Source organism: Mus caroli, unplaced genomic scaffold, assembly GCF_978045245.1.
Source record: "Mus caroli unplaced genomic scaffold, Mus_caroli_1 scaffold_2, whole genome shotgun sequence".
Lineage (NCBI taxonomy): Eukaryota > Metazoa > Chordata > Mammalia > Rodentia > Muridae > Mus > Mus caroli.
Genome location: NW_028227257.1, coordinates 94,937,142 through 94,958,961, shown reverse-complemented (window position 1 = coordinate 94,958,961; position 21,820 = coordinate 94,937,142). Strand labels below are relative to the sequence as shown.

General features: G+C 37.6%; 1 protein-coding gene across 1 annotated transcript in view; it reads right to left on the bottom strand.

The window, feature by feature from the left end:
- Nucleotides 1–20,506: 20,506 nt before the first annotated feature.
- LOC110289969 (fatty acid desaturase 2-like protein FADS2B) overlaps nt 20,507–21,820 on the bottom strand; it is a 45,122-nt gene continuing 43,808 nt past the window's right edge. Inside the window, exon 12 of the mRNA XM_021156410.2 lies at nt 20,507–21,089. Within this exon, the coding sequence (XP_021012069.1) occupies nt 21,041–21,089 (49 nt within the window). The 3' untranslated portion in view covers nt 20,507–21,040. The remainder of the gene's footprint in view (nt 21,090–21,820) is intronic.

Below are 21,820 nucleotides of genomic sequence, written 5' to 3'. Positions count from 1 at the left end.
CCCTCCAGATATGCCCACAGGCCAACCTGATCTGGACAATGCCTCACTGAGATTCTCTTCCCAAATGATTCTAGAGTATATCAAGGTAACAAAACTAACCATCCATAGATATTTTTGTGGCTGTAGTTATTTTAACTGTTCTCCTAATGTTAAGAGTGATTCATGGATTCCTATTATAGTAATGGAAAATTCTGTATATAGGCATATACTGCCTTTACCAGATTTGTTTTATATTTCACACATTTTTGTGTCACTAATTGACATTATTTAATTTCAATCTGAATGAGCCTTTTTAAAATATCTTGTAAAAAAAGTCTACTGGTGATGAACTCCATAATTTTTGTTGGTCTTGGAAAGTCTTTTTCTCTTGCACTTCAGAAGAGCAGATTTCCTAGGTAAAATATTCTTAATTTGCCTTTTCCCTTATAGCACTTGTGGCATTTCTCTCCCCATTCTCTTCTGTTCTGTTTCTGCTGAGAATCTGATGTGGGGGTTCCCCATATACATGAGTTACTGTTAAAAAAATCTTTGTCTATGACTTTGACAAATTGATTGTAGAATATTGGTGAATTTTCATTTAACTTAAGTGTCCTGAGGGAAACTGAAGCTTCATGGACATTCGCATATTTTCATAGCTATATCTTCCTACATTTGGGAAGTTTCCAGCTTTTTCCTTAAGTAATCACTTTTGTTTATCTTATTTTCTTCTCATCCTTCAGTAATCTATACGTTAATTCTTTTGATGGAAACTCACAAATGTCTTAGGCTGTCCCTCCCTCACAGCTATTCTATTCTCTCCATTAGTAGGGCACCAAACCCTGACACTATTCCTGATGCTATGTTGTGTAGGCAGACAAAAGCTTAGCATGGCTGTCCTCTAAGAAGCTCTACTAGCAGCTGACCAAGACAGATGCAGATACTTACTGCCAATCATTGGATTGAGGTCAGGAACCTTATGGAAGAGTTAGGGGAAGGATTGAAGGAACTGAAAGGAATGGCAACCCCTTATGAAGACCAACAGTATCAACTAACTTAAACACCTGGGAGCTCCCAGAGACTAAGCCAGCAACCAAAGAGCATACATAGGCTGGTTCCAGGCTCCTTGCACATATGTAGCAGAGGACTGCCTTGTTTGGCTTCAGAGGGAGAGGATGCACCTAATCCCATAGAGACTTGATGCTCCAGGGAAGAGGGATGCTTGGGAGAGGGGAAGGGGGAGGGGGAGCACACTTTTAAAGGTGAAGGGGATGGGGGATACAGTGAAGAACTCTGGGAGGGGGATCCAGATGTGGGGCAACATTTGGTATGTAAATAAATAAAATAATTAAAGAAAAGATAAGTTCAAATTACTTATTGACTGAAGATTTCATTTCATTAGCTGTATTATTCCTCTATAGGATCTTGTGCATTTAAGAACTAGCTCATACATTCAGTTATTTTTAATTTTTTTGTTTATGGTCATGTTCATTTTATATACATATATATGAACATACACATATATGAATCCATTTTTTCATATCTAACAAGTAGTTGACAATTTTTATTTGTTCTTCTCTTGATTGAATGCTGACTTTACTAATCATTTACCAATCTGAGCTAAATATGGAAGTAGCAATTGCTATTTTTCATACTGTCTTACTGCATTCAACTGACCCACCATATCTTGTCTCACAGGTCTTTACAAAATTCTCCTATTCTTTGTACTTATTATTGTTATGATGATTGTTTTAAAACTACTAAAATAATTGTTTGGGGACATAAAGAGATTTTATAATAAATTTACATGTTATACAGTGCTTAAAATAGTATCTTCAACATGTCTTTTTTTTTTAGCTTTTCACTTCTTTTTTTTTATAAATATTTTTTTATTATGTATTTTCCTCAATTACATTTCCAGTGCTATCCCAAAAGTCCCCCATACCCTCCCCCCCCACTTCCCTACCCTCCCATTCCCATTTTTTGGCCCTGGTGTTCCCCTGTACTGGGGCATATAAAGTTTGCATGTCCAATGGGCCTCTCTTTCCAGTGATGGCCGACTAGGCCATCTTTTGATACATATGCAGCTAGAGTTTACCTCATGCTTACCTATATTTAATTCTTTGCAGTGAAAATATTTGAAATTTATTCTTTTAGCAATTAAATGATATATGACTGTTTTAATGGTCAATATTTTCAGTGATTTGTTCAATTGGCCAATACATTTATCCTTTATATTGAACTTAAACATTGTCCCCTTGACCATCATCTCCATTTTCCCTACTTACCATTCTTCTGTAGCATCTGGTAATCACCAATCCACTCTCTATTCCTATAGATTTAATTTGGATTTTATATATAAAGGAGATTATGTGGTATCTGTCTTTCTGTGCCTGGAATATTTCATTTAGCATGATATTCTATAGATTTATCCACCGTATCCCAAAGGGCAAAGCCACACTATCCAAGTGGATTTGAAAGATGTAGGGTATGTTCACAATTACTCTTTTACTTGGGCATGCTTTAGAAGAAATTAGAGTTTTCAATCCTACGACTGAGCTTGATGGTTCTTTTCCAGTCTCCTATTCACTGAACTTCCTGAAGTAGTTTTGGAACCCCTGTTTTATGTGCTTCCTATTTTCCAGCATCTAACCATTGTGCCAGTTCATGTCTTTCTTGTTTCTGCTTTTCAATCAACCTCTTTCTTATCAGACTCTCTTCTCACAAATATTGACCCTTAAGTGCACAGTTGATGATGTCTCTCCTGACTCAATCGTCCTTCCCAAGGTATTTTACCACAAGACTTAAAGACATTAGCTCAGTATGCAGGACCTTTCACAATTTCTCCATTACGAATTGCATTGATGTTTTTCAAACCAAAGCATTTCTTTTAATGTATTCTGCTGCCCCCTTCTTGCTTTCATTTTCTTTCTTACTATTCACTTTCTAGTTAATCAATGCTTATTCTTTCATTCTTTATTATTGGAGATGTACATCCCTCACTCTTCATTTACTTCCCATAGATTACAGGCATCTCTATCCATGGTCCCTATGTGATGATTGGTAAGGGAATATGTTGGAATTGGATATTATTATGCACCTTTAAGGCAAGTGAAGTTTTGTGTAATTTTGTGTCCCTGTGGAGTTTTGTGGTGTGTCTGCAGCTAGTATCTTCATAGAATAAATTAGAAAGATAATATATGGTCTGTGATAGAGAAATGCAAACTAATTTTTACTTTTTGATTATAACAGCTGTGAACTAAAAACAATACCAATAGTAATAACAATAAACTTTAATGAGAGCTTAACATTTAAGGGGCTTATAATCTGAACTATTTATATGCAGTATTTTGTTTAGTATATAAGCAATACTGTGTTGTAAGGATTGTATTTGCATTTTACATATAAGAGATCTGAATCTCAGAGACATTTGAAGGCACCAGTTAAAAGGATTGATTTGTAGTGCTTGAATATGTTAATCACTTTGTATCCTAAGTATTGTTTGTACCTGCACTTTACAGATAAGGGAGCTGAGACTCCGACTTGAAGTAACTTGCCTATGTTCACACTTATAGCACATATCAAAGCTAGAATTTAGAAACGTAGCAAGCTAAACAATAGTCAAATTTGATAATCGTAGATAAAATACTAAAAGCAACAAGTGACTGATGGGAGAAGGAGAATTAACCTTTCTCAAGGATAGGGCCCCTTATTGGTTATCTAATGCAGAGTGGTCAGCCTTGAAACCATAACCAACAAAACCGGACTCAGACAACTGCATAGATATAATAAACCATACTGTATCATAATATCTGTTACTATCTGAATTTTACAGATAAGAGATCTAAGGTTCAGAGACATGTTAAGGCATCTATTTGAAAGGATTGTATTGTATTGTCTTTTAAAATATATTAACCACTATGTGCCTTAAGTGCTGTTAGTATCTGAATTTTACAGGTGTTTGCAACAACAATAATCAGACAACAAGAGGCTGTCAGATTGAGAGTTGGGGGACATGGGAAGGATTCTAAAGAAGATAACTGGGAAGGGCTTGAGGGAGGAAAGATGTAGGGAAAGTGATATAATTCTATTTCAATTAAAAGCATAATGAAAATAATCATTTAAATAAAAAGCATGCAGATATTTTCAATTTATCTGAGCAAGAACATAAATTCAGTAACCCCATGTTAAATACTTCATGTTATATTTGGAAATTGAGGTAGACTGAATTCCCAACTTACTGAGAAACCACTATATTGATTTCCATACTGGTTGTACAAGTTTGCACTCCCAATAATGGATGAGTGTTCCCTTTATTCCACATCCTTGCCAGTGTGAGCTGTCTGTCACTTGTGTTACTAGATCTTAGCCATTCTGATAGGTGTAAGGTGGAATCTAAAAGGTAGTTTTGATGTTCATTTCCCTTGTTGTTAAAGATGTTGAACATCTATTTGAGTGTTTCTCAGCCACTTGAGTTTCCTCTATTGAGACTTCTGTTTAGAGATGTACCCCATTTTTAAAATTTTTATCATTATCATTATTATTATTATTATTATATCTAGTTTTTTGAGTTCTTGTACTGGCTGGTTTTGTGTCAACTTGACATACACTAGAGTCATCAGAGAGAAAGCCACAGTTGAGGAAATGTCTCCATGAAACCTAGCTATAAGTCATTTCCTCCATTAGTGATCAATGTGGTTGGTGATATCCGTGGACTGATGGTCATTGGTTCTATAAGAGGCAGGCTGAGCAAACCAGGGGAAATAAGTCAGTAAATAGCACCAGCTCATGTCTATGTCTCAGCTCTAGCCTCCAGGATCACAATGTGGAAGTATAAGCTAAATGAACCCTCTCCCCACCCCCAACTTGCTTTTTTATCATGGAGTTTAATTGCAGCAATATAACCCCATCTAAGACAGATATTTTTATTTTTGAATATTAGCTTTCTATTGGATATAGAGTTGGTAAAAATTTTTTTCCCATTCTGTAGGCTGTCACCATGTCTGAATGAATGATAGTATCCTTTGTCTTACAGAATCTTCAGTTTCATGAGGTCTCATTTATTAATTATTGATCTTAGTGCCTACATTATTGGTGCTCTGTTCAGGAAGTATTCTCCTGGGCCAATGAGTTCAAGGCTGTTCCCTATTTCTTTTCTATAATGTTTAGTATATCTTGTTTTATGTTGAAATTTTTCATCCACTTGAAGTAGAGTTTTGCAAGGATGATAGCTATGGATCTATTTGCATTCTTTTACACTCAGGCATATAATATATCAAAAGGATGCTGCATTTCTACCACAAACACACTTGCTCAACTATGTTCATTGCTGCTTTATTTATAATAGCAAGAAGCTGGAAACAACTTAGATGTCCCTACTTGTATGTGCAATACAAGTAGAAGTTGGGTGTCTGGGGCCAGCTCCTGCAGGTCTTCTCTCTTGTTTTCAGTTCTTCTTGAGGTAGTGGAGGGGATGAGCATCAGAGAGAGTAAGAAAGTATTTAGGGTTGCTGTATAATAAAACCTTTACCTGTCTTAAGTCTAAGTCACTTATCTGTCTACCTGACCTGCCTTCTGCTTTCCTCTGAGGCTAGAAACTGTTTAGCACCTCATGATAAACAGCAGGGGACTAAGTGAAAGGATTTATTGCTACTGCTTCTTTCTTTCTTTCTTTCTTTCTTTCTTTCTTTCTTTCTTTCTTTCTTTCTTTCTTTCTTTCTTTCTTTCTTTCTCTCTCTCTCTCTTTCTCTCTCTCTCTTTCTCTCTTTGTTTCTCTCTTTCTCTCTTTCCTTCCTTCCTTCTTTCTTTCTTTCTTTCTTTCTTTCTTTCTTTCTTTCTTTCTTTCTTTCTTTCTTTCTTTCTCTTTTAGATGTTTTCTTTATTTACATTGCAAATTTTATCCCCTTTCCTCATTTCCCCTCCAATCCCCCCTCCCATCCCCCCTCCCCTCTTTAAGGGCTTCTACTTGTTTACTTGTGTTCTTCATTTCTTTAAGGGAGTTTTTATGTCCTTCTTAAAGTATCCTATCATCTTCACGAAATGAGAGTTAGATTTGAATCTTGTTTTAAGGGTGTGTTTGGGTATCCAGGACTTGTTATGGTGGGAAAACTGGGTTCTGATGTTGTCAAGTCAAATTGGTTTCTGTTGCTTATATTCTGGCTCTTGCATCTCACCATCTGATTATCTCTGATGTTATCTGGCCTCCCTATCTCTGACTGAAGCCTTTCCTTCCTGTGATCCTCTGATCCTAGGGAGTCAAGCTGCAACTGGGGTGTGGGCTGTGTGGGATCTGATCCTGCACTGGGGCTCTACTCCCAGTCTGTGAAGCTGGATGTGTCTGAATACGGGGGTTGGGGGTGGGGGGCATCGAGCTGCCACTGATGTGTGCTGTATGGGATCAGGTCTCTGCTCCCAATGGGCACAGGTGGGAGCCAGAAGGCACAGCACCTGGGTCTCCAGCTAGGCGGAAATCTGCTTCCCTGGGTCTCAGGAGTCCCAGTAAGCCTGGTCTCAGGGCGGGGTTTAAGATTTCACCTGTAAAGCTGGATGTGTCTGAGTACCTGGAGGGTGGAGCTGCAACTAGGGTGTGTGCTGTGAGGGATCTGGTCCAGTACCGGTCCATAAATGGACTTTGTAATCCTATATTTTGGATCTTTTGTTTAACTCAGTAAATGAAGATGACACAAGAGTGTTCTGGATCTACTTCTGTTTGAGACAAACCTAATCAATAACCAGCACCAAGAGAATTGTTGTTCAATATGTGCTTTTGTGTTGAAAAACTGAAATGTTCATAGTGGGAAAGATAAAATCATGAATCTTCCCTATTATCTGCCAAGGGGCATAAAAAATCTGTCTCTGTGTGTGTATCCCTTAGTACTTATACTAGTCAATACTCTTAACTCCTTGTGTGACTATAAACTTACTACTTCATCTCCACGGATGTCCTTTTCTAACTACAGATGATGAATAAATAGTTGCTTACTTTGACTTTTAAAGTGTGATGTATTTGAATTTATATGCATGATGCCTGACTATTGTGTAAGTTTCCTAACTTCTTGTTGTCTCTGTCTTCCTTCATCAGGACCTTTCAAGCCTGTGCTATATTTGCCTGGGCTGTCTCACATAATTGCATGATGTACCCCTCTTCATTATTCATGTCTCCTCCTGTAGAAATCTGTTTTATAGTATTTACTAGAATGTAGCTGTGCAACTTTTACACTTTACTCCACAAATTATATATATATATATATATATATATATATATATATATAGTCAATAATGTATTTTCCCAATTCATGTCTTAAAAAAATAACTCTCCAATGAAATAGTGTTGCAATACAATAGTGTAAATACATATACTAGCCTAACCCTAGTCTAGGACTCTCACTAGACACCAAGCTTGTTGGGGCATTACCCTTTAAGCCTATAAAACTATGCAAAATTTCTGACTTTTTTCACTACTAATTTCATTTGTTTTCTCATAGGAACACAAAGTTTAATATTCGCCATGACTACTTATAATTCTATAATTATCATTTTGTTTCCTTCATAATATCCAGCAAAATTTGAATAGATGGTAACCTCATCCCACTGGAGGATAAGATTTAACACAGAAAGCCAGAGAGCACTTTGAAAGATAATGGATGGATGGATGGATGGACAGATGGGTGGATGGATAGATGGGCATAAATGAGAATAAGAATGGAAAATGAGCATCAATCCATTGACAGAATGCCAAAAAGGCAAAATTTCTTGTTTTTTTTTTTTTTCTCAGTGATATTCTTGGATTTGTTTGCCCTTTTCAAGCCATCATTTGCATCTCATAGTATTCTACAAAGGTGATTTGGCTTAGGCCAGGTTAAAATGGTTGTGGACAAAGATCTTGGGCATATTTAAGATTATAGAAGTTAAAGCTGTGCTTTTGATGTTCAACTTCACAGTAGCTAGCAAGTCACTGAAGTGAACCTATGTGGTGGCCAATATACACTCCAGGTACATGGAGTGTGGGCATGCAATCATTCTGCTATTGATAGGTTGATTGGATAGGTTGATTGACAATTGCATTAAGACTAATACAGAATGGGAAAAGAGAAATATAAAATTAAGATTAACTACATCAATGTCAAAAGTATTGGCAACTAAAGAAAAGTCCTTATGAACTGTAAGAAATTCATCATGGTTTTATAGAATAAATAATCACTTGGTACCAATGAATTTCTTACAGTCCACAACCAGTTCATCTATAAGGTGTGTGTGTGTGTGTGTGTGTGTGTGTGTGTGTGAGAGAGAGAGAGAGAGAGAGAGAGAGAGAGAGAGGGAGAGAGGTCACAGGACAACCTTCAGTCTAATTCTGAGCTTCATTCTTCTTGTTTTGGGGGACAGTGTCACTCAGTGGTCTGGAGCTCACTAAATAGGCCAGTCTTCCTAGAAACTGAGCCCAAGGGTCTACCTGTCTCTGCCTTCCTATACAGGTATTGTAAGCATTCACTACCACATCAGGATTTTTCTTATTTACATGCATTCTGCGAATGGGGTTCAGGTCTTCATACTTACACGGTAAGCACCTTTGTTTTTTAATTGAATATCTTCTTTATTTACATTTCAAATGTCATCTTCTTTCCTGATTTCCCCTCTGAAAACTCCCTCCCCCTATTGTCTCCCCCTCCCTCTGCTCACCAACCCACCCACTCCCACTTCCTGGTCCTGGTATTGCACTACACTGGGGCATAAAGCCTTCACAGAACCAAGCGCTTCTCCTCCCATTAATGTCCGACTAGGCCATCCTCTGTTTCATATGCAGCTGGAGCCATGAGTCTCACCATATGTGCTCTTTGGTTGGAGGGGTAGTCCCTGGGAGCTCTGGGGGTACTGGTTGGTTCATAATATTGTTCCTCCTACGGGGCTACTTCATTGGGGATCCTGGGTAAGCACTGTATTAACTAAACTATTCACTGAGCCCTGCCAATGTGTTTTCATTTACTAAATTAAATGCGGGACATATACAAGAAAACACCTAAGCATAATTTCAACAGCATTTCTTTTTTATATATACTTTTAAATTAACTCACTCATTTTTTACATTCCCTATTTTATTACCACCCCCACCCCCCAGAGCACTATTTGACTGTTCTACATCCCATACCTCCTCCCCATGCCCCTGTCTCTATATGGATGTTTCCATCCCTCACCTGACCTGACCTCTGAACTCCCTGGGGTCTCCAGTCTCGTAAGGGTTAGGTGCATCATCTCTGAATGAACCCAGACTTGGAAGTCCTCTGCTATATGTGTGTTGAGGGCGTCATATTAGCTGGTGTATGCTGCCTGTTTGGTGGTCCAGTGTTTGAGAGATCTCAGGGTTCCAGACTAATTGAAAATATTGGTCCTCCTAAAGGCTTGCCCTTCTCAACTTCTTTCAGCTTTCCCCAATTCAACAACAGGGGTCAGCTGCTTCTGTCCATTGGTTGAGTGCAAATATCTGCATCTGACTCTTTCAGATTCTTATTCGGTCTTCTGGAGTCTAGTCATGCTAGGTCACTTTTTGTGAGTGCTCCATTGCCTCAGTGTCTTAGTCAGGGTTTCTATTCCTGCATAAACATCATGACCAAGAAGCAGTTGGGGAGGAAAGGGTTTATTCGGCTTACACTTCCATACTGCTGTTCATCACCAAAGGAAGTCAGGACTGGAACTCAAGCAGGTCAGAAAGCAGGAGGTGATGCAGAGGCCATGGAGGGATGTTCTTTACTGGCTTGCCTCCCCTGGCTTGCTCAGCCTACTCTCTTATAGAACCCAAGACTACCAGCCCAGGGATGGTCCTACCCACAAGGGGCCTTTCCCCCTTGATCACTAATTGAGAAAATGCCTTACAGTTGGATCTCATGGAGGCATTTCCTCAACTGAAGCTCCTTTCTCTGTGATAACTCCAGCTGTGTCAAGTTGACACAAAAATAGCCAGTACACTCAGTAACAGTGTCAGGCCTTGAGGCCTCCCCTTGAGCTGGATCCCACATTGGGCCTGTTGCTGAACCTTCTTTTCCTCAGGCTCCCCTCCATTTTCATCCCTGTAATTCTTTCAGACAGGAACAATTATGGATCAGAGTTGTGACTGTGGTATGGCAACCCCATCCCTCACTTGATGTCCTGTTTTCCTCCTAGAGGTGGACTCTAAGTTTCCTCTATCTACTCTTGGGCATTTCATTTAAGGTTCCTCCCTTTGAGTCCTGAGAGTCTCTCACCTCCCAGGTCTCTGGTCCATTATGGAGGGTCATCGCGAACCTCCTATTTTCAGAGGTTGCCTATTTCCATTCTTTCTACTAGCCCTCAGGGTGTCAGTTCTTTTCCCTCACCCAATACCAGATCAGGTTCCCTTCTCCCTCCCATTCCTTCCCCTCCTCACTTGTGATTGCTTTCTTCTTCTTCTTCTTCTTCTTCTTCTTCTTCTTCTTCTTCTTCTTCTTCTTCTTCTTCTTCTTCTTCTTCTTCTTTGCACTTATATAGCTATTGATGCAAGCATCACCAACAGAATACAAGTGATAGAAGAGAGAATCTCAGGGGCAGAAGATACCATAGAACACATTGATACAACAGTAAAGGAAAATACAAAAAGAAAAAAGGTCCTATCTCAAAACATTCAAAAAATCCACGACACAATGAAAAGACCCAACCTGAAAATAATAGGTATATGAGAGAGGGAAGATTCCCAACTCAAAGGGCCAGCAAACATCTTCAACAAAATTATAGAAGAAAACTTTCCTAACCTAAAGAAAGAACTTCCCATAAACATACAAAAAGCCTACAGAACAACAAACAGACGGGACCTGAAAAGAAATTTCTCTCATCATATAATAATTAAAACACCAAATACACAAAACAAAGAAAGAATATTGAAAGCAGTAAGGGAAAAAGGACAAGTAACATATAAAGGCAGATTTATCAGAATTACACAAGTCTTTTCACCAGAGACTATAAAATCCAGAAGATCCTGGGCAGATGTCATATAGACTCTAAGAGATCAAAAATGCTGGCCCAGACTCCTATACCCAGCAAAACTCTCAATCACCATAGATGAAGAAATCAAAGTTTTCCAAGACAAAACCAAATTTAAACAATATCTTTCTACTAATTTAGTTCTACAGAGGATAATAGGAAAAGTCCAACATAACGAGGAAACTACATCCAAGTAAAAGCAAGAAATTAATCATTTCACAACAACCCCCAAAAAAGAGTAAGACAAAAATGTAATTCCAACTCTAACAACAACAACAACAACAACAATAACAACAACCACAAAGCAATGATGATATCTAATCATCTAATATCTCTCAACATCAATAGAGTCAATCCCCAATAAAAAGACACAGACTAACAGACTGGATATGTAAAAGCATCCAGCATTTTGCTGCATATAGGAAACATACCGCAGTGACAAAGACAGACACTACCTCAGAGTAAACTCTGGAAAAAATTTTCCTAGCAAATGGTCCCAAGAAACAAGCTGAAGTATCCAACCTAATATCCAACAAAATAGACTTTCGACCAAAAGTTATCAAAAAAAGATGGAGAAGGTTACTACATACTTATAAAAAAGGAAAAATCCACCAGGATGAACTTTAATTCTGAACATCTATGCCCTGAATGCAAGGGCAACCACGTTTGTAAAAGAAACTCTATTAAAGCTCAAAACAAACACTAAATCTCACACAATAGTCCTAGGGGATTTCAACACCCCACTGTCATCAATGGACAGATCATGGAAACATAAATATAAACTAAATACAGATACAGTGAAACTAAAAGAAATTAAGATCCAAATGAATTTACAAGATATCTACAGAACAATTAACCTTAAAACAAAGGAATATACCTTCTCATGGTATCTTCTCAAAATTCAACCATGTATTTGGACACAAAACAAACCTCAACAGATATAAGAACATTGAATTAATCCCATGTATTCTATCAGACCACCATTCTATCTAGACTAAGGTTGGTCTCTAATAGCAACAAATACAACAGAAAGCCCACATACACATGGAATCTGAACAACTATCTACTCAATGATACTTTGTCAGGGAAGAAATAAAGAAAGAAATTAAAGACTTTTTCAAATTCAATGAAAATAAAGGCATACCATATCAGAACTTATGGGACACAATGAAAGCAGTGCTGAGAGGGAAACTCAGCTCTGAGTGCCTCTGAAAAGAAACTGTAGAGACCACACACTAGTAGCGTAACAGCTCATCTGAAAGATCTAGAACAAAAAAGATGCAAATACACCCAAGAGGAGTAGAAGGCAGGGAATAGTCAAACTCAGGGCTGAAATCAACCAAGTAGAAACAAAAGGAATTAGACAAATCCTTAGCCAGACTAATGAGAGGCTACAGAGGCAGTATCCAAATTAACAAAATCAGGAATGAAAAGGTGGACATAACAACAGAAACTGAGGAAATTTAAAAAATAATCAGATCCTGTTATAAAAGTTTATACTCAACCAAACTAGAAAACCTGGATGAAATGGATGATTTTCTAGATAAATACCAGATACCAAAGTTAAATTAGGAACAGATAAACCATCTAAACAGTCCCATAACCCCTAAAGAAGTAGAAGAAGTCATTAAAAGTCTCCCAGCCGAAAATGCTCAGGACCAGATGGTTTTAGTGAAGAATTCTATTAGACCTCCAAAGAAGATCTAATACCAATGCTCTTCAAACTATTTCTCAAAATAAGAACAGAAGGAACACTACCTAATTCTTTCTATGAAACCACAGTTACACTGATACCTAAACTGCAAAAAGACCCAACAAAGAAAGAGAACTTTAGATCAATTTCCCTTATGAGTATTGATGCAAAAATACTCAATAAAATTCTCACAAACCAAATCCAACAGCACATCAAAATGATCATCCACCATGATCAAGTAGGCTTCATCCTAGGGATGCAGATATGGTTCAATATACGTAAATCCATCAATATAATCCAATATATAAACAAACTCAAAGGAAAAAAAAGCACCTGATCATCTCATTAGATTTGGAAAAAGCTTTTGACAAAATTCAACACCAATTCATGTTAAAAATATTGGAGAGAGCAGGAATTCAAGGTGCATACCTAACTATGAGTGTTGACAGTTGCTGTGAGTGAGGCTTGTTTGTATGATATATATTCATTACTCCATGTTCATCCTTTGGGAAATATTCTCCCTGCCAAGGTTATCAGGAAATATTTTCTCTGCCAAGGTTATTGGGAAATATCCTCTCTGCTAAGGTTAAGGGCTCCAGAAAAATCAGAAACAGCATGATTCTGGGAGCCAAGTGTGTGTTGATATCCTTAGCAAAAATGGTAAACCGCTATGACCTTCAGGACAGCCCTTAAGCCTGTGGGAAAGAACTCTGAAAACATGAGTTCTAAAACATATAATTTCTCAACTAAGCAAGACATAATGATGTAATATGAATTATATGAAGCATTCATTGACCTAAAAGAACAGAGGCAGTAGCACTATGAGTCAGCTTGTCAGAAAGATACAAAGTCAGGCAGATACAAAGGCAGGCAGATTCCTGAGTTCAAGGTCAGGCTGGGACACAGCAATGTTAGGTCCAGTCATGGTAAGAATGGTAATCTCAGGATAGATCCTACCCAGCTGAGTTTATTGTTTGTGCTTACAAAGGCAGGCAGAGCTCTGAATTCATTTGCAATGTTAAAAAATGTGCCTGCCATCTTTTTCTAAGAATCAGGGGTCTGGGGTCATGGAATGCTGATTCATGGGATAACCAAAAGGGAACCTAGAGTAAATGACTGAGTTGATATGTAAATACAGGATAAAGAAGGTTACTAAAATTTGATGTTGAAATCATGTGATAGCAACAGAGGTGTTGGCTGCAAAATTTTTCAAGGTTCCTGTTTTTAAACTTTCATAAACAACTCTGGAAAAGAGTATTTTCATTAGAAAATACTATTTTAGATAGTTAGAAAAGAGTATTTCATTTTCAATAGAACTTAAGAACTTAATAGAACTTAAGAGGAGTAGAAGGCAGGGAATAGTCAAACTCAGGGCTGAAATCAACCAAGTAGAAACAAAAGGAATTAGACAAATCCTTAACCAGACTAATGAGAGGCTACAGAGGCAGTATCTCTTCTTCCCTTTCTATCTATGTTCTGCCACTGGTTCCAAAAATTGGGGACAGTCGGAAGTTCTAGGTGGCTCATAATCGGTACTTGTTACAAAAGGAAAATTCATGCTCTTATTTGTGACTCATAATTCTCTCATTTTAAGAAAGTGTCCTCCGGCCGGGCAGTGATGGCACATGCCTTTAATCTTAGCCCTTGGCAGTCAGAGACAGGCAGATTTCTGTGTTCGAGGCCAACCTGGTCTATAGAATGAGTTCCAGGACAGCCAGGGCTATACAGAGAAACCTTGTTTCAAAAAACAAAACAAACAAACAAACAAACAAACAAAAGTGTTCTCCATTGTGTAAATTTACCACATTTTCTGTATTCATTCTTCTGTTGAGGGACATCTGGGTTCTTTTCAGCTTTTGGCTATTATAAATAAGGCTGCTATGAACATAGTGGAGCATGTGTCCTTATTACAAGTTGGAACAACTTCTGGGTATATGCCTAGGAGAGGAATTGCTGGATTTTCCAGTAGTACTATGTCCAGTTTTCTGAGGAACTGCCAAACTGATTTCCAGAGTGGTTGTACCAGCTTGCAATCCTACCAGCAATGGAGGAGTGTTCCTCTTTCTTCACAGCCTCACCAGCATCTGCTGTCACCTAAATTTTTTATATTAGCCATTCTGACTGGTGTGAAGTGGAATCTTAGGGTTGTTTTCATTTGCATTTCCTTGGTGATTAAGGATGTTGAACATTTTTTTCAGGTGCTTCTCAGCCCTTCGGTATTCCTCAGTTAAGAATTCTTTGTTTAGCTCTGTACCTCATTTTTTAATGGGGCTATTTGATTTTCTGGAGTCCAATTTCTTGAGTTCTTTGTATATATTGGATATTAGTCCTCTATCTGATTTAGGATTGGTAAAGATCTTTTCCTAATCTGTTGTTTGCCATTTTCTCTTATTGATAGTGTCCTTTACCTTATAGAAGCTTTGCAATTTTATGAAGTCCGATTTGTCGATTCTTGATCTTACAGCACAAGCCATTGCTGTTCTATTCAGGAATTTTGCCCCTATGCCCATATCTTGGAAGCTTTCCCCCACTTTCTCCTCTATAAGTTACAGGGTCTCTGGTTTTATGTGGAGTTCCTTGATCCACTTAGACTTAAGCTTTGTACAGGAGATAAGAATGGATCAATTCGCCTTCTTCTACATGCTAACTTCCAGTTCCAGTTGAGCCAGTACCATTTGTTGAAAATGCTGTCTTTTTTCCATTGGGTGGTTTTAACTCCTTTGTCAAAGATCAAGTGACCATAGGTGTGTGGGTTCATTTCTGGGTCTTTAATTCTATTCCATTGATCTACCTGTCTATCTCTGTACCAGTACCATGTAGTTCTTATCACAATTGCTCTATGGTACAGCTTGAGGACAGGCTTGGTGATTCCAACAGAGGTACTTTTATTGTTGAGAATAGTTTTTGCTATACTAGGATTTTTTGTTATTCCAGATGAATTCGCTAATTGCTCTTTCTAACTCGGTGAAGAATTGAGTTGGGATTTTGATGGGGATTGCACTTAATCTGTAGATTGCTTTTGGCAAGATAGACATTTTTACTATGTTAATCCTGCCAATCCATGAGCATGGGAGATCTTTCCATCTTCTGAGATCTTCTTTGATTTCTTTCTTCAGATTCTTGAAGTTCTTCTCATACAGATCTTTAACTTCCTTAGTTAGAGTCACATCAAGGTATTTTATATTATTTGTGACTATTGTGAAGGGTGTTGTTTCCCTAATTTCTTTCTCAGCCTGTTTATCCTTTGTGTACAGAAAGGCCACTGATTTGTTTGAGTTATTTTATCCAGCTACTCCACTGAAGTTGTTTATCAGAGTTAGGAGTTCTTTGGTGGAATTTTTAGGGTCACTTATATATAGTATCACATCATCTGCAAATAATGATATTTTTACTTCTTCCTTTCCAATTTGTATCCCCTTGATCTCCTTTTTTGTCTAATTGCTCTGGCTAGGAATTCAAGTACTTTCTTGAATAGGTGGGGAGAAAGTGGGCAGCCTTGTCTAGTCCCTAATTTTAGTGGGATTGCTTCAAGTTTCTTTCGATTTAGTTTGATGTTAGCTACTGGATTGCTGTATATTGCTTTTATTATATTTAGGTATGGGCCTTGAATTCCTGATCTTTCCAAAACTTTTATCATGAATGGGTGTTGGATTTTGTCAAATGCTTTCTCAGCATCTAAGGAGATGATCATGTGATTTTTGTCTTTGAGTTTGTTTATATAGTGGATTATGTTGATGGTTTTTCATAAATTAAACCATCCCTGCATCCCTGGGATGAAGCTTACTTGATTATGATGGATTATCATTTTGATGTGTTCTTGGATTCAGTTTGTGAGAATTTTATTGAGTATTTTTGTATTGATATTCATAAGGGAAATTGGTCTGAAGTTCTCTTTCTTTGTTGGGTCTTTGTGTGGTTTAGGTATCAGTGTAATTGTGGCTTCATAGAATGAATTGGGTAGAGTATCTTGTGTTTCTATTTTGTGGAATAGTTTGAGGAGAATTGGAATTAGGTCTTCTTTGAATGTCTGATAGAACTCTGCACTCCATCTGGTCCTGGGCTTTTTTTGGTTGGGAGACTATTAATGACTGCTTCTATTTCTTTAAGGGATATGGGACTGTTTAGATCATTAATCTGATCCAGATTTAACTTTGGTACCCGGTATCTGTCTAGAAAATTGTCCATGTCATCCAGGTTTTCCAATTTTGATGAGTATAGCCTTTTGTAGTAGGATCTCATGATGTTTTGGATTTTCTCAGGTTCTGTTGTTATATCTATTTTTTCATTTCTGATTTTGTTAATTAGGATACCATCCCTGTGGCCTCTAGTTAGTCAGGCTAAGGGTTTAACTATTTTGTTGATTTTTTTTTTAAAAACAGCTCCTCATTTGGTTGATTCTTTGTATAGTTCTTTTTGTTTCCACTTGGTTGATTTCAGCCCTGAGTTTGATTCTTTCCTGCCATCTACTTGTCTTGGGTGAATTTGTTTCCTTTTGTTTACTCAGCTATTAAAAGCAATGAATTTATGAAATTCCTAGGCAAATGGATGGATCTTGAGGATATCATCCTGAGTGAGGTAACCCAATTACAAAAGAACACACATGATATGCATTCACTGATAATTGGATATCAGCCCAGAAACTTTGAATATCCAAGATACAATTTGCAAGACACATTAAACTCAAGAAGAAGGAAGACCAAAGTGTGGATACTTTGTTCATCCTTAGAATGGAGAACAAAATACCCATGGAAGGAGTTACAGAGACAAAGTTTGGAGCTGAGATGCAAGGAAGGACCATCCAGAGACTGCTCCACCCAGGGATTCATCCCATAAACCACCACCAAACCCAGGCACTATTGCATATGCCAGCAAGTTTTTGTTGACAGGATCCTGATATAGTTATCTCTTGTAAGGCTATGCCGTTTCCTGTCAAATACAGAAGTGGATGTTCACAGTCATCTTGTGGATGGAGCACAAGGTCCCCAATAAATGAGGTAGAGAAAGTACCCAAGGAGCTGAAGGGGTCTGTAACCGTATGGGAGGAACAATAATATGAACTAACCAGTACCCCCCGAGCTTGTGTCTCTAGCTGCATATGTAACAGAGGATGGTCTAGTCAACCATCAATGGGAGGAGAGGCCCCTGGCCTTGTGAAGATTTTATGCCCCAGTATAGGGGAATGCCAGGGCCAGGAAGAAGGTGTGGGTGGGTTGGGGAGCATGGTGGGGGGATGGTATAGGGGCATTTCAGAGAGGAAACTAGGAAAGGGGATAGCATTTGAAATGTAAATGAAGCATCCATTTTATATTATTTTTGGATATTAGTAGTTCTATGATAGGGAAACCTCTCAGTATAATAATTATTGTAAGAATCTATAGATGTCCTCACTAATGTAATCATTGCATTTACCTGAATTATTTTGATTATTACAATCTTGCTAGTAGTGCATGTAGGCACATAATATGCACCATACTTATTTTAAAGATGTGGAGATTTAGGTATAAGAGTGAGGTAAATGATCTGGATAATTTCACTGTATATTATAAAATATAATGTTAATGACCTAGAGTTAGATTATAGGCTTCTGGCACTATTTCATTTACCTTGCTAAAAACCTAGGCAAATTATCATTTCTGTTTTTTTACCAAAAATGAACAAGGAGATAGGATAAGTGGGAAAGCCAAACAAATAGTACCACAGGGAGAATGGATATTACTTGGGTTGATTCATGTTTGTCATTACAAATTATTAGATAAATCTCAGTATCCTGATATTCTGTATTTATGCAGGATCTATCTTTCTTAAAGGAAGGTTAGGACCCTGCTTGCATCTCTCCATGTGAAATTACCCAGATCTCAGTAGTCTTTAAAGGGTGGGCATAGAAAGTTCATTACGGCTATACAACACAAGTTAGCAAGATGAATCATAAAGAATAGAATTAGATTAATAAAGAGTAATTCAAACCTCCTAGGAAAGAAGAGCTCAGGACTAACTGGCTAGATCTACTTATTTATTGAACTAATTTTACGACTTTTTCAGTATAGTTTCTCTACATTTCTTAAAAATTCATAGTAATGAACTTTCTGTAGAATTTTTAAAGTAGCCATGTTTTAATACTGACTAGGAATTCCTTTGATGTAATTAGAGTTGTGCACAAAACTCATTGCTATTTCCTAGCGCCTATGTCTCCCTCTCTAAAAAAGCAGAGCTTGAGACACTCTAGGAAGTGAATCAGGTAGAACTAGAGAAAGCCACCAGATTGCAACTTCACCTACATGCAAGTCTGAGTCCAGATAGGAGAAATCACCTGTGTCTCTACTAGCAGTAAAAGTAAGCACTGAGGGGACAGAGCTCTGCATCCTTCTCATCCTCTGCTCAACTTTCCCATTGGACATTATGACAATTTAGCATCTCTTCTCCAGAGAGTTTTTTTCTTATTTTCTTAACTTTGGTCTGTGGGTTTGTGAAACCTTTGGAAGAGTAAGTGATTAAATGCTCTGTTCTTTATGCGATTCAATTAGAATGCAAACAAACCTATAGTATTTTTAAGAGCTTTGGGAGAATGAATGAATGTTTACTGAAGACTTCGGACAACAGATAAATCAACAACATTGTTTTGCTGAATGCTATGGAAGAAAGCCTTGTTCTTACACATTTTTTTTTTCCTTGAAAGTAAGGTCATGATTTATTATGCCCTTCATGAAATAGCTTAACAAAGGAAATTAGTGTGGCACTGAAGGTGTTCATTTATTAGTATGTGTTTTTAAGTAATCTTCAGTCAGAAGAACCTAAGAGATAAATTAGAGAATCTGTAAAATGAGGATATATTCCTAAAAATATAGAGTGGAAGAAACCAAGACTGAACAAAAAGAATAGAAATAAAGATCAATTGAGGAATTTACTCTTGAGGGAAGAAATGGCTAAGACTGTCTTAATTTGCTATGAAAATTAAAACAATAAAGACTTGATATAGCCTATGGTTTTCATTATAGAAAATGGAGCTCTTTCCTTCATTCAGGTAGAATTCAGTAAGAGTGTGTGGGGACTTTTGCTCTGCTATGTATGGTGTAGGAAACCCAATTCTATACTCAAGGGACACTATTCTTCAGTCAAACAGAAACACTTCTTCATCAAACAAATCTTCATTAAACAAATTTTCATCAGTTGCTATTGGAATTAGATTTGGGGAATTCTTTTTTTTTAATTAGGTATTTTCTTCATTTACATTTCTAATGCTATCCCAAAAGTCCCCTATACCCCCCCCCACTCCCCTACTCACCCTGCTCTTGGCCCTGGCGTTCCCCTTTACTGGGGCATATAAAGTTTGCACAATCAATGGGCCTCTTTCCAATAATGGACGACTAGGCCATCTTCTGATACATATGCAGCTAGAAACACGAGCTCTGGGGGATACTGGTTAGTTCATATTGTTGTTCCACCTATAGGGTTGCAGACCCCTTTAGCTCCTCCATTGGGGGCCCTGTGATCCATCCAATAGCTGACTGTGAGCATCCACTTATGTGTTTGCTAGGCCCCGGCATAGACTCACACGAGACAGCTATATCTGGGTCCTTTCAGTAAAATCTTGCTAGTGTATGCAATGGTGTTAGCGTATGGAAGCTGATTATGGGATGGAACCGTGGATATGGCAGGCTCTAGATAGTTCATCCTTTTGACACAGCTCCAAACTTTGTCTCTGTAACTCCTTCCATGGGTGTTTTGTTCCCAATTCTAAGAAGGGGCAAAGTGTCTACATTTTGGTCTTCATTCTTCTTGAGTTTCTTGGGGAATTCTTTTAAGAGACTATAGAAATTCTAATTTCTCCATATAGAAACACATGCATATATACACTAATAACACACATGTTTTATTTACAATACTGCAAGTGCAAAGTGAAGACAAGCATTTGAAGGTATTTTAATGTTAATTAAAATCACAATTTGAAGTTCACCTATTTTAAAGGAGATTAAGCAAAAATTTATTCAGCAGGAATGTCTTAAATAAACAATTCTCTTCTAAGAACAACTACACTGACTTTCAATGGGCTCTGTCAGAGATCTTTACTTTTTTCACTTTCACTTCTGTCTACATCATATTATACCCCTCAAGAAACAATTTCACTGAGGTCTATTGGAACTAAGTCCAGGACCCTAATGAAAAAGTAGAGTGTCTTCCCTTTGTGATTCTGAGAGAAGTCATCTTTCTGTTTCTTCTTTCTCTCAGTTACAGAGAAGACCTTCAGGGAGAGGTTAATATATATTCTTGGGATTCACATTCCTGGGACACTCATGTATGCTGCTTTTGCCAGTTAATTCTCAGTTAATCAGAGAAAAGCACATGCACAGACATCACCCTCTTCAGAGACACCAATAAATGCAAGGCTCTGCATCATTCATAGTAAGCATCCATCCAGAGGGAAGCAGACTTCTTCAAGGACCTAGAAAAGAAAACAAAATTGTCAGAAAGTGAAACTCAGTGCAAAGGGATTCTCCATGAATCATTTATCAGATTCACCGCTTGTTTTGAGACAATGTAGTTTCTAGTCATATTTGATAAATGTCATTGCATGTGAACCAGGGAAGGGGATCAAATGCACTGAATTTCTTTTAGCAGATAAATTTGCCTTTTTTCAGGGAGAAGATTTGAGTTTAGTTTTTGTTTTATTATTTTCTATACCATATACTTAGATATAAACTCATACCATATTCATCTACCTACCCTATTTTATAATGTTGAAGATGAATTTCTAGGGTTTAGGAATGTAACATCAAAAGAGACAGAAATGAATTCTGGACACACAGACTCTTTATCTTGAAAGATAAGCATTAAATAATTGTTTACTCAGCAAGCTGTTTAATCAAGATTGTGATAAGGACTGTGATAAGGATAGATTTAGTCTTGAGATGGAAGGCTGACATAAGGGAAAAAATTGCAATGGTCTTAGAGAATGATTGTGGATTGAGAAGGTGAAATGAAGAGCAGTCATTTTGAAGGATGTTGCAAGCATGAGAAAAAGTGGCAAAGGGATAAGATGGTCAGGTACAGTTATTTTCAGGAAGTGGAGGTAGACCAGAAGTGCATATGACAGAAAGGAAGAAGAATGTGGACAGTCTGAAAGAGCCAGATGAGATCAGATGTGGCCATGGTAGCCTTCAAAATATTGCCCTG